Raw genomic sequence first — 14,309 nt, forward strand, 5'->3', positions numbered from 1 at the left:
AAAATGCCTGCTCTCACTAGATGGTGCTATGTGAAAACATTTTTCAACATAGACTCCTAGCAAAACAAGACTGAGATTTACTTGAACAAGAGAGATGATGAGTGAAAAACTTTTCAAAGCAATTCCCTTCCATTGCAATAAAGAATAAAGTCTCATGTTGTGTTTTCACCCTCTCTACGGCTAAAGAATAAGATTTTCTGATAGCTCATTCCCTGCAATTAAGGTTTGTCTCCACTACTGGATTAACTTTGGTGGCTCCTGTACATCTCATCTGTACACCCAGAAATCCTTCTTAGCTGGGTTTGTCGATATTTTTTTTTTTTTACAATCATGGTGAAGGGAATTTCTAGAGTACAAGCTTAAGCTAATGCTCCCCTTTTATTTAACACCATCACATACACACACTTTGCAAAGAGAACACAGGTTAAATCACTCAAAGTCTGCAAATCTCTGCCATGCCTAAACATGTCACCTCCTTTGCTTTTTAAAGACGATGGTGACTGACGTATGATGCACCAAGATTGAGGTGTCACTCATTTACCACAACAGAAACACAAAGTAAGAGATCAATCCACCCCTGATGGGCTTGTGTTCTCATTAGGGCAAGGGAAGGGAGGAGAAACAGGCACGAAGAGGTGAGGTAACTTGCCCAAGGTGACAGAAGTCATCAGTAGCACTGGGTGGAAAACCCAGATCCTCTGATAAGAAGGTGAGAATCCTTTTGCTTCCGGAAAAAAAATTTCTGCAGTCACCAGAAATTAATTGGATTTAATGCTGGTGAAAATACAGGGTAAGGAAACCCCAAAGGCTTTTCCTTATTCCCAGAACAAGCATAAACAGCAGAGAGCTTACACCACACTGCTTTCTGAGTGAGAAGCCTCCTCTCAAGGATTAACAAATAGTTCACCTTCTCTGGGTGAGATTAGTTCCTCCTCTGTGACTAACAAGAGACTTGTATTTGTAGAGGGTTTTGTGGAATAGGTCAGGCCTGTTGGAACTGGTCAGAGGTCACCAACGCATCTCTCGGTGGTTTTGAACCAGATGTCAGCTGTCAACATAAATTTGAGGGGAGAAATTCTGCAATATTCTGTCCTGTTAATCTCATCTTATTCCTGAGGTGAACAGTCTTCTGAATTTCCAATTCATCTTATAACTTAAAAGACTAACCCTATAAAACATTAAAGAACAAAGTAGAAAAACAGAGACAGCTCTGATCTGCTGGTGGGCAGAACACTTTGCTGAGAGAGCAGATTCAGTCACTGAACAAGGCATCCAGACCACTTGTGCTTCCTTTTTCCTTAGCTCATGTTCATACCCAATTCAGTCAGAGTCAGTAAAGTCACTGAGATTGCAAGGAAGTAAATCCATTTGCACGTCCATTTACATTTGCATTCAAGAAGTCTGATTTACAGTCAGATGGTATTACATGACAAAACCTGCTTCTCAATCTGCACTGCAGCTATGGAAGTTCATCTGAGAAAATTGGGGGATCCTACAACCTGAAAGATATTTTAAAATACAAATTTAAGAGAATAATTAGATTTTTTTTTCTATTGTTGCAGGATACAGGAATCCTTACTAAATGCCAGCATTTTAGAACGTGAGGCAGCTATTTTCATAACACAACTAACCTGCTTTCCCAGGTGGAAGAGCACTTCATCCTGACCTAGTTCAGATTTTATCCAGTACGTCTGGCAAAGTGCTCTGGAAATGTATTTCCCTTCAACATGTGTAAGAGAAAGCATCCTGTTGGTCTTAATGCTTTTTGTGCCATAGAACATCACGGTATTCCTCATATTCTGTTGTGAATATCGGTGCTCTACAGCACAACAGCAGGCTGGCTTTTGCCTCACATTCCAGACCTTGCTGTACCCAAAGCCATCCATGTGAGTTATGAGAATGCACATGCAGACAGGCTGCAGACCTCCCCCTGCCAGTGGCTGTTGTTAATGTAGGTGTCTAATTGCGTGTTTAATTGTGCAGTTTCGCACACAAGGCATCATCATGACTGTTCCCATGAAACCCAGAGCAGACAGACAGAAAGCACTTTGAACAGCAGCAGCAACAACACCAAGGAGTGTCAATTAGAAACTGTTTAAAAGAGGATGAAAGCGAAGCAGGCTTTGAACAGGGCTTATAGCAGGATGGGTTGCTTGTTGGTTCATTACCTCTCCAAGACTCTGTCTCTCCTGTCTGTCCTCGTAGGCGGAAGTGTAGAATGGCTCATAAGTAATTAGGTCTGGACGTTCAATGTCATAAATGGCCTTGACTTTGGGAATGGCTGCTAAATCCTTGTAATCAAGGATCTCATTGTCTACTTTTGCCTGAAGGTCAAAGACAGAAGATAAATTAACTTACACAAACGCACTGGTAATTTCTGTTTTACACAATTTATGATTTTTGTGTATTTGTTGTCACACTGTTGCTACGGAAAACCCTTTTTGGCATTTCACATGCGAAGTGATTGCTTCTTGTTCTTCTCCAATAGGCCTCTTCTGCAAAAGCACACTGTGTTTTCTCAAGTTTAGGAAAGAAAGAACATGGCATATATAGGTCTAATACAAAAGTTTCTTATTCCCAGCAGTGAGCTGGAAACTTCAGCTCTGCAAATGACTCATTTTGTGGCCTCAGGCAAGTATTTTCACCTTTCTGCTCTTGTTTTCCCATATATAAAAGTGTGTGATAACATCAACTTAGTTTGCAGATTATAGAGATTATGAGAGGATTCCATGCAGAAAACCACAGACAGAAAGACAACTTATAACTGTGCACACAAGAGGAAATACAACTTATTACAAGGAAATAAAAAGGCAAGCAGGACTATTTGTCAGGACTGAGTATCCAAACTCCCAACTGAAGTTATTATATTGCAGTCATTACTCAACCTGTGCCCAAGCTTCTAAGGCACATGTTGTTTACTAACTGCATACTGCATAGTACTCACATTTACTATTTTTTTCCACTAAAACGGCAAGGAGCTCTTGACTAGTTAAAAAATGGAAGTAGGAAATCAGTTCCAAAGACAGGTGCAGAAGGAGCTAGAAAAGAGGCCTTACATACAGTTTAGGTAGCTAATATCTTTCCTTACTTAAAAGGCTTGTTAAAAAAAAAAATCATATATTCTTACCTACCTCACAGAAATACATATGATGATTAAAACTGAAAGAGAATATTCAAATTGGTTTTCAACTCTTCTACGAGGTATTTTAATGTTCATTGTAGGCCGCACAAGGAAACAAGGCTGATCTGTTTCTACCCACATTCAGTTCCGTTCTTCATGAGTATTATTAGCATTTAGTATTTTCAGATTTAAGTGCATTTGCCTTCCCAAGCTCTCCTAACAACCACTGGTCTTGGTGGTTCTTAAGCAATGCCATAAATTAGAAACAATACAAAATATTTTTTGACAGAGAAGTAAAATTAGAAATTAACTTTCTAAAAATAGCCTCAAATCTATCCAGTGAGTTTTGACTCACCAGATATAATAAAATACCTTAAGCCAATTTAAACCTTAAAATACGTAGATATATTTATGTATGTTATTTCTGTAATATTTTTATAACAGTCTGTTAATGATCTGCAAATTTGACTGGATATTCTTAATCCAATATAAATTACCATAGGTATTTTTGTTGAGCCCGGTCTAGGGCACCACGTTGCCCTCCAGACTGTGCTGTGTTGAGCAGTAGTTCAATTTCGTAAGCTACAGCTTATGAAGTTTGCATTACCAGCAAAAGGACAGCTCTCCAGGACAGGCTCTCTGTTATGCACTACGCATAGGTAACAGAAAAGGAAGTTCTCCTTGCAGCCTGCCTCTTCTTCCCAGCACACCTTTGCTCCCCTCATAAAGGGACTCCCAGTAACCTGCCTTCCTGTGATTTTCTTCCTCAGCTGTTATCTTCCGCTTCTGCGTCAGATTTTGTGCAGGTTATCTGAGAGCATGTCTATATGAGAACAAAGGTTATATGGTCTTCAGGATTCAAGAACAGGATTCTTAAATGGATGCGAATATTTGGAAGTGTAGTTTATATGCATGGAAATAGAGCAAGTTTGAGAAGGTTGAGCTGTTCTGTTATTTATCAAAGTACATTTGTGCTGATACTCTTTCTCCTTGGAACTGGACTAGTACGGCCACAAATTAACAATTTAACCACTAGAATAAAGGCATTAGCATCAGTATAAAAGTGATTTATTTCATTATGGAGTATTTCATGTGCAAGCAAGGGATCAGCAGCTTATTCATCAGAAGGAATACTTACATAGATAGTGTGGCCTGGAGAGCCAGGTATACTGGAACCTGGTCTGGAATAAATACTTTCTGATGATGTTCTTGTAGGCTGAAAAACAAAACGTAACTTTTCAGAGCAACCTGAAGCCATGAACATTGGTCATTTTGGTTTTAAGTGAAGAAATCTGCACACATCTTGAAATTAACTGAATTTAGGAAAAAATGTCAACACAAATGCAAGCATTCTGGCAAATTTCACAATCTTGTGAGGCAAGTGGGCTTTTTTTTTTGTACGGGAAGGAGTGTTGAGGGAGGGGAAAGAGGTTTTCTGAATCATACAATGCAAAAGACTGACAACAATAATAAACAAAATCAAACAACACCTGCCAGAGACACTGCAAGGAGCCATACAAAGTACAATCCAGGATAGTACTGCTTGTCATTTTATCAAAACGTTAGTTCACAAACTAGAGGTATCAGCAGTTCAGCAGAGAAAACTGTTGAGAGGAGCACAGCACACACGTTATCACTTTCCAGATGTTCTATCACTGGATTTCCATTATGAATACAGAACTGAATTTAGCCTAAGAAGAAGGCTCCCTACATCTGCAGCACAATCTAGATGCATAATGAAAGCTAAACTGTTGATTGAAAGTTCATGACTCCCTGATGTTTAATGACAATGTCCTGCAAATTTGAATTCATGAGAACAGTCACACCACTACGGAGCAAGCGCTGTCACACATTTGATAGATTTTCCAACACTTCATCAAGACTAAACAGACACTGATTCCCTGAGAGAAGTTTTGTGAGAGGAAACAAAATAACTTATTACTGAGATGTGGGCATCCTGAAAAAATGATGAATTTGAAAAACATCTATTCAACCAAAAGTGACCGAGGCTATTGTGGCAATTACTCCTAAATTTGGCATGCAGCAGACACACAAAGGTAGTCAACGATATCCCACGCAACTGAGAAACCATGAACAGTTCTTGCTCCCTAATTGACTCCAAAGAACCAAATCCCATCACAATCGCAATGCACCAGCAGATGACTCTGATGATACTGGTGCAGTAGGATACTTCAAAGACACTGAAAATTAAATTTTGGTAAACAGTCCTTACCTCATCAGCTTGTGACATTGAACTAAGGGACCTTCAGGTTACACACTGAAGACAAACAAGGCTTGACAGCCTGGCTCGCTGATTTTTCTTAGGCAATATCTGCAGTGAACACAACAAGGCTACTGGACCTTTCTACCTTTTCTTTCATAACCAGGAAAACTATTGGAAAACTATTGGAACCATCCACATAAAAAATGCTGAAAACTAGTGATGGACCATACAGCAGGCTTTCTCTGACTTCATTTGTGGAAATGAAATCACTGCATTCAGGGAGGGTCAGAGGAACAAAAGGCTTTGAACATGTTCCAGCAAAAAACCATGAAGATTCAGATCAAACAAAGAGCAGATGTGGCCATGGACTGACAGAGTCAAAAATCTTCTCCAAAGCATGTCCGAGAACATTCTCCCAGTAAAACTTTCAGGTGTTTCTTTCCTTTTCTCTCTGTAGCTGCAAAATTCTACATCCCAAAAGGGAACAGAAATTTCTCAGCTGCCCTTAAGCTCCTCCGATGCTGCAATGAAAGCAAAAAAATCCAACAACAAACACTTGTTTCATGGAAATGTTACAAGAATTAAACTGGAAAAATTGGCTGTTGTTGAGAAACACTTTATTCCTGCTTCCTTTCTGCCATTTCATACCACTGTCTGCTTGAGTGGAGACACATGTAACATGTTGCTGCAGTTGCTATGGAAAACAACTGTTTTCATTACAACATAGGGAATAGTATTAAGTAGTTGAGGTACTGTTAGGGGTGTCTCTGTTACCTTTGGCTTTTGGCACACATACTTTAAGAGTTTTGTCTGCTCAATTCCCTCTGTTGTAGGAAAACAAGCATTAGAGACAGTTACGGTTTCTTCCCAGCTGGCAGCCCCTCTGGGTTGCTCTTCACTCTCGATCTTTTATAATCACCTCAGAAAACAAGAAATTCTCAGCCCTCGGTCTATCTCCTTAGTCTCATCTCTTAGTATCACTGCTAAAAACCTTTCCAGAAAAGGAAAATTGACTTTAGTTAGACACCTGAAGAAGATAGTTTCAGCTACATATTGCTAACCACCTTCCTGGGTGCTCTCAACCTCAGAGCACAGGAGCAGCTGTCAGGTGGACCGCCAAGCTGTAACACCTGTTCTTCATTTCCTCACTGCATTTCTGCTCCAAGTTCCTCATTGCCATTCTGTTAACACTGCCGTAAGCCAGACAGAACTCCCTTTCAAACCAGTTTTCTATTTTCTGTAATTCTTCTTGCATACATCACTTTTACCTTCTGCCTATTGCAAAGCTCCACATTCCCAGGACAGGATGCCATCCTGCCAGCCACTGCCTGAGCACACACCGTTCCTCTCCTGAGAAGCTGAATCCAAGCACACCCAGAACTCTGTGGGGTGCCTCTTTTGCCCCCAGTCTTTTACCTTGCTTAAGTTTACCACATACCTCTGAAGACAGTGGATGAAAAAGAGGACTTCTACATCTACTCACCCCTCCTGCCGCATTTTGCCCTATTTCTTGTTTTGAATTACACAGGCTGTCTCCATCACAGATGGCTATTTCCTGCTCTGCTGCTCCCATATGGTCTGGAATCCTTCACAGCTTTGCCCTTTCCCCTAAAGACAATTGCATTGCACTTAAAAACATTTGTGCTGCTTGCCTTAACAAACATACACTAAAGATTTCTTGATATAAGCTGTTCCTCTGCCATACTTCTAGTTGCTATGGTTGGCTCCTCTCCTATGAGACCTCTAACAGCTCCAGACTGAAAACCTGTGATGGGGTATGGCTTTTATTAGATCATACATTACATTTTCATTAGCAGTCAAGAATCTCTGACCCTATGTACCACTGTTGTGACTTCATATCTTAAACAGGTGGCAAGAGACACACTGGAAGTCAAATTTTCTACTGATGTAACTGCAACGGGGTGTAAATTCCACCCTGGAGGAGAACTGATCAGAGCACAGGCGAAACATGAATAGCAGCTATCCCTGATTTAACCTTTAACCTTCAGTGGAGATACCATATGAGCATCTCTTGCACACATTATTGGAAGACGACAGGTAAAGTAATCAGAGGAAACATGCTTTAATACGAACGCATTAATTTTGAGGTATTTCCTTCCATCACAACAGTCATGCAATGCTTATTCTACACTGCCAGCAAAAAAAAACCAAGTTAAGCTGCCTTACTTCTACAGACAGATCTGGAACACTCTTTATATGATTGCTCTTGTTCTCGAAGGATTCAAATAGAGCTTTTCACAATGCTACCTTTGTGCAGAGAAATTTAAAGCAAATTTCTATGAAGAACTACAACTAATGTTTTTTTCTTTTCTTGTGATGCATGGCCGTTCCACGTTTTCTGACAGTAGAAGAGTCACCTGTTTTTTTTCTTTCCTCTTCCATCCAAATGGATGTAACAGTAGTAAATATATCAATATGGGATCTCTGTACCAGATACAGGAAGCCTATGAAGTATATGAAAATAATAAACAGAAATTCATTCACTAGAAATCCATGCATGTCATTAAAGGAACCAAATGAAAGGACCATATCATAAAGCATCTAAAGTATCTGCAGGAATTCTCAGTACTTCCCACTTTAATATAGACTTCTTATTTTTATGGTTTTGTTCTTCATTCCATGCATTTACCTTCAATGCAGAAGTTCTCTTGCAGACTGGCAGAGGTAGCACCAACTGTCATGCTCATCCTATGAGGTTTACTGTGTATTTCAACACCTAATTATCATATCACCCATGCATATGCCCCAAACTAATTAACTTATTTTTATATTAGATTACAAAGCTTAAGATGTTTATCTGCATTTACCTCAGTTTGTCATGTCATCATGCATGGCACATCCTCTAAATAAATAACTTGTTAAAAAAAAAAAAAAATCCACACCAGAGCCATTCACATCTTCCAGATGCTGCCGCAATGTGGTGGCTCTGGCTTTCTCAAGTACAGATGTTCAGAATCATGCTCTATAAAAACTTACAAGTGCAGGCAACCAGATCAAAATTGATCCCAAGAACATCTGGCCAAATGGATGCACTATTGTTTAACAAAGGCATCATCAGCATTATTTACAGTACCTGCCTTAGTTTTTTGATAGAGTTCATTATGCAAGGCGGTGATAATAGCTGCAGAAGAATGAATATGTTTTCACTTAGTAAGATTTAGCATTATAGCTTAAGCAAATTCTCTTAACCTCAGAAGCTACTTTAAGCGAAGAATGTTGATAAATAAACTAATAGAAGATTAGGATGTAATTTATTCTTGTAGGCAGACATAACTTTGCAATAACAAGGCATTTGGCTTTCTCACTACAGCACTTGCTACTCTGACTACCTGCTTCATCAACTGCAAGGTACTAGGTTATTTAGGACTTGGAATCAGGGCTCACTAAACACAGGTTTCTATGGATTTCAGTGATTTTCAGTGGCCAGGTACAAGGCCAATAAAGCACCTCAGTGTTACCACATTCATTGTACCTGTCTGCTAGTTTAATAGTACTTTTCTCCTTACAAGAGTGTCTCCTTCAAATGCATGCATTCATTGTTTCTCTGCCTAAAAAAATCTACACTATGTATGCATTAAGAGAAAACTAGTGAACAGGTTTAGTTCAAACTCACACAGACACATATATTAATAGGTAATGACTAATTCTTCTTTCTAGAAACAAAGTCCAGAGAGGAGAATGAATTTTCAGCACATAATCATTGAAGGCACGTTGCTATCAAACAAACTTTTACAAGACTACTCATGCAAACGTAGCCTTCACTAAGAGTAAGCTAAGTAGAAAGCAGAAGAAAATGAAGTGGGAAGTCCAGAACATACTGAATTCAATAGGAACCTTCTCAGAGGATTCACAGGATTTCATCCTATGATTTTCATGTAGATTCAAGCCTTTGGCCCATCTTTACAGCAATGGCAATGATATTATCTTTGTGTTTTTTTAATCCTAAGGCTTCTGGATTTCAACACTGGAAACTCAGACTCCTGCAAACTAAGCTGAATACAAAAAGCCGCTACACTGTCCTAAAAGATGAGTGAAATGGTCCCAGTTTGCTGTTCTCAGACTTCAACATTTGATTCTATAAAGCCCAAGACTGCAGAGACATTGCCCTCCTAAGGAGTACTGATTAACACCTCTTTATAGCTGTATTTTCTCGATACATAGTTCTGTAGCTAACAGAAAGAGTGGCACGCAAGAGTGGTGAATGCATTGGAGCATCCTAAATTAACTGACTAAAGCACTGTGCAGGACAAAGGGCACAGGGCTTGCATTAACTCCCCCTGAATCACAGCACTGGATTCAACCACGTAATGCTATCCTGCCGACTGCGTCTAACACAAATATCCTGCCCTGGCTGACGACGTGACTACATCTACTTTGCAGTTAGAGATATGAGGGCAGCACGAACAGACACAATGGAAATCCAGTGGCACGGACTCTATCAGTCCATACCAGCATATTCCTACTTCGTTATCAGGCGAAAGCTACCTCAGGTGTGCCTGCATGCAGCACAGCCACGTGTTCCCCTACAGCAGACACAACTAATAAATAAGCACTGCCCTGAGGAGAAGAAACGGAAGTGGCTGGTGTTTGTAGATGCAAAGCAAACTCAAGGAAGTCTGAAAGTAGACAGGTAGTCCAGAATCAAGAGGACAGGGAGGACCTCCCAACTGGGATATGGATGTGCCCCTGATTAGAGAGAATGGTCTTGGGCAGCACATGGAACATGTCCAAACCTGGAATTTTGTAAATATTTTCTCAACTAAAGTATTCATGTGTAGTTGGTCAATACATATAAAAAAAAAAACCAAACTGATTTAACAGATAGCTTTTTTTAAAAAAAAAAAGTGAGACATTCTTAATGAAAAACTATTCTTCATGAACCATTGCTTTAAAGTCAGATGCTTTTCACCATTTTAATTTGCTTCATATTTGCACTCTTAATTTTTTATTTTAGAAGAAAAACTTTCTGTAACACTGGAAGAACAATACTACAGCTCCTAAAAGTTCACCTGAATCTAAAAAAAAAATTAATTTTAAGCATTTCATTAAACAACATAAAAAATGTGAGAATTAACAAGCAACACTGCACCACACGATGCGAAACACAGCGTCAGTGCTCATTGTGGCAAGTGATAGCAGAAAGCTGTGTGGCAGAAGTAGTAGCAAGCACAGCAAATGACAACAATGAAGAATCTTCTCAGTAAAGAAGACCACCATCAACACTATGAAAACACAACAGCAAACCTCTGCAGAGCGTGGCCTGCGCAGAACCAGACTCTTTGGATAAAAGAACTCAGATGAGGAATGCTGTCATGAAACATAAAAGGGAAAAATGAGTGAAAAGGAAAGCAGTATCCCCAGCTCAGTGGTTAAGCTGTCTTTTTCAATCAAGTTACTAATACCTACTTGCTAGATAATTACCTGTGCATTGTAATATCTATGTTTCTTACTGATCCCTGCAGAATCACAAACAGCCAAACAGTTGTAAAAAAATACCTAAGCAATGTATATTTTTGCAACATACATCTGGTTGCTTTATTTTCTGCTTGTTTTGGCTTTGTTATCCTCCACAAATATCCAGTGGAGGGGAGATCTAAAGCAACCATTGTTTTTATGAACTCCCTCTCAGATCTGAACCAGCTACAATGCTGATTACTTTATATCACAATTCAGTTACTGAGAGAAAACAGAACTTGCTGAAAACTTCTGAAGTGACTTCAATGATAAAAGGGCTTTTTGTTTTGTTTTGCTCTATAGGGAAAGGAAACTCAGCAGAGCAAACAGGCCATGGCTGGCTTTTTGCAGAACCACCAGAAAATCTAGGTCTGACCCTGGAAGTGGCTATATCACATATCTGTCAGCTCACAAAGCAGATTCCAATTCTCACATCAGGCCTAAATGTATGTCATAAGAAACTGAAAGTCAATCAAAGTACAGTTCATAATTTAATGGTGACATGTTCAAATAGCACATAGTTCCCCCAGTTTCATTTGCTCCTGTACCTACCTGTTCACTGCTGCGTTCATTTGAGTCAGCAGAATGAAATGTGTGCCAAAGTCACCAAAGTGAACTCAAATGGATTTTAAAATATGGTGTCTGACTTTGCACCAGCGTAGATAGAGACCATCTGTGATGTACAGTTGAAGCCAAAAATTCTCCATCTCTCCAGCTAGCTCCACTACAGTGCAGTTGTCAATGCCTTTTAAAGACATACTAAACCTCTGCATAGAAGCTGTCATCCAGGAACAAGGCAACCTTGGATAGCTGTACCATAACATTTCTGAGATGTTCCCTTAATATGCACTCTTTTGCATTACTTCATTTTCCTGCAAGAACTCACCTAGGCAAAGTTTTGCAGATGGATGAATTAATTTACTTCACTCACTTCAACTACAACCAGCTGAAAGGGAAGAAGACTGACATGCTTGAATGTGTGACGGAAAAAAGGAAAATACTTGAAGACGACTTTGGCCATTTCCTTGGGGAAACAAAATAAGCCAACTGATTTATAAGGTCAGCTGGATCAGGTTCCTACAGGCCGCATGTAGTCAGGAGTGCTTTGGTAAGAGTCTTGCATCCAAGTGAAAGGGAAGTATTGTACTCCAACCATTCACTACAAAGCACAAGCGTTCTGACACTTAAGCAGAGCCAAAACACTGCCTTACATTCAAACTGTTAAACGAGGAGGAAAATCCAGTCTAGCACAATTTTCCATTTCTTTACGGAAAGTCAGGACAGAACAACGTGCAAATGCTGGATGGCACCTGCAGTGATGTCCGGCCATGATAGATCCTATGCTCATCTAGGATCAAGTATACTTCTGTATTATCAGTACAGCCACACTAACATGAACTCTGCTCAACAAAAACTTATCTGCACATTACCTATGATCACAGTGAGTTCTCTGCAGGGCATGTTGTACAGACCACTGTACTTGAATAAAATCTAAAGGACGTGGCTTGCTGGGAACGAGCTACACACAGAACACAACCTACAGGATATCCTAGGTATCTCCATGCCAGTACTTCTCAGTTTCCTTGTCTGAAACACATTTTATTCATATGCAATCTCTAATATTCATATCCAGAAAAATTAGCCAAGTTCAAAGGACCAACTGAGACATCAACAAGTAAATTGCCCACAAGATGAATTGGTGAACATGGGCTTAGAATTGCCTGGTGCATGCAAAAAGCCAGGCTCTAGCATTTATCAGTGCAGCATTACTGCCATCAAGGATTTAATTCAGGAAGTTTGTCTGGGTCTGCTGAGGTAACTGTAGATCTTCTTGACATTCAAATTAGGATCACTTTAGTCTGGGGTTTATTTGGATGACAAAGAAAGAAGAGTCCGTATTGTCTAAATGCTTTAAATAACCATGCAGAACAGAGGATAGCTATAGAGCAATTATACAGATGTGCAAAAATACTAAAATACATCCTAGCACTTGCCCTGTTAACATTTTATCTTTAAGAGCCTCTCTCACAATAATTGAGATATGAAATTAAGTGTTCTAGGGACTTTGCTATGTCTGTATGTCAGTAAATGATACTATCTTTAAGGCAGTGCACTGAGACAGGTATGTGAAGGTGGTGAGCCTAAAAATCAGAGCAATACCTCTGAAATGCCTCCACTGTTTATTCTGCCAGAGTGGTGACAGCTATGCAAAAAAAAAAACATGGGAAAAGTTACTCTTTTAAAAATAGCATACACTTATTGTGTCAGCAAAATATCTGGTCTGTCGTTGCCACGAATTCAGCTTACCCGTAGCTTATCTTCAGCCTTAGTGGATTGCTTACAGTCGGGATGCCAGACAGTGGAACCTGAGGGAGGTAAAAAACCCATCTTTATTCATAGTAAAGCAGGTGACTTCTGGTCATGACAAGTTAGTTATTAAAGAGAATCCCTTCATTGCATCAGATGGTAAATCTGCATGAACTATGCAAGTAATTCATATTCAATTCTAGCACATGGGAAATATAAGTGAAACAAAAAAAAATACTCAGATCCTTGGCCCATCTATAGTGGCCTCTTCCGCAGGCTGTCAAAGCACTTTGCATGCATTCTTAAAACTCAAACAGCCTCAAGCAGCACTTCAGCAAGCACCAGCTGGAGGAACTGAAAGAAAGAGAGTTCCTCTGGGCAGGATGGAGGGTAAGAGCAAAGGAAGTGGGCCATGGTTACCTGATCTGTTCTCCCCTTTACTTTTTTACTTTTTTTTTTTTTTTTTTTTTTTTTTTACTTTACTGCACCACGCGTAAAAAGGAAGTTCTGACTTTAAGTCCATTAATACTGGGAAAGTCATAAAACTTCCTTGAGGAATAGGTGTCATATTTAGTTACTGTAAAGTATTACTCAGATCACCTCTCCCCTGCAATTATGCAAAATGCAAGAGGAAAAGCAAAATTAGAAAATTCACAGCGTAGCAAAGTCAGGGCTGTATCTCACCCACTGCACTCAGCTAGAGAGGCCAGTAAGATGCAGGTGGTATGAAGCAGCATGTGAAAGAGCCTCTCCCTAGATCACAGTGTATCACACGTGCCATTGCCACACACAGCATTTCTAGGTCCGTGGCATGGGTTGCACTGGCGCTTCCACATGGCATATTCCAGCTACACTTCCTACTAAAAAAGGCAAGGTCTCTGCTGCTTGTGTCCCAAATCATGGGATTCTCTCTTTTGCTGTAAAAATTGAAATATCCAGCTGTCCCCAAGGGCTGAGCAGTGTCAGGGGCAAGGAACACTTCCATCCCATTTCAGTTCTCCTTTGGAACAGGGTGTAAACTGTGGTCACTGCTGGGAAGCCGTAGGCAAGTATTAGCCAAGTTGAAATGGAGCAGAAGCTAATGCTGATTTTTAACACTGAGTGCAGCTGCAGTCAAATTCAAACTTCATTCCAGCCACCGCAAAGCTAATACAGAGCCTTGTCTGTCTGCAGGGGGGAACC

The 14,309-nt window shown here is 39.9% G+C and overlaps 1 protein-coding gene across 1 annotated transcript in view; it reads right to left on the reverse strand.

The window, feature by feature from the left end:
• ABLIM1 (actin binding LIM protein 1) overlaps window positions 1–14,309 on the reverse strand; it is a 158,757-nt gene that overhangs the window by 37,361 nt on the left and 107,087 nt on the right. Inside the window, exons 8-11 of the mRNA XM_086752224.1 lie at window positions 13,128–13,186; window positions 10,611–10,673; window positions 4,260–4,337; window positions 2,169–2,324 (exon numbers count right to left, since the gene is read on the reverse strand). Coding sequence (XP_086608350.1) covers window positions 2,169–2,324; window positions 4,260–4,337; window positions 10,611–10,673; window positions 13,128–13,186 — 356 coding nt within the window. The remainder of the gene's footprint in view (window positions 1–2,168; window positions 2,325–4,259; window positions 4,338–10,610; window positions 10,674–13,127; window positions 13,187–14,309) is intronic.

Source organism: Chlamydotis macqueenii, chromosome 7 (assembly GCF_036417535.1).
Source record: "Chlamydotis macqueenii isolate bChlMac1 chromosome 7, bChlMac1.mat, whole genome shotgun sequence".
NCBI classification, from domain to species: domain Eukaryota; kingdom Metazoa; phylum Chordata; class Aves; order Otidiformes; family Otididae; genus Chlamydotis; species Chlamydotis macqueenii.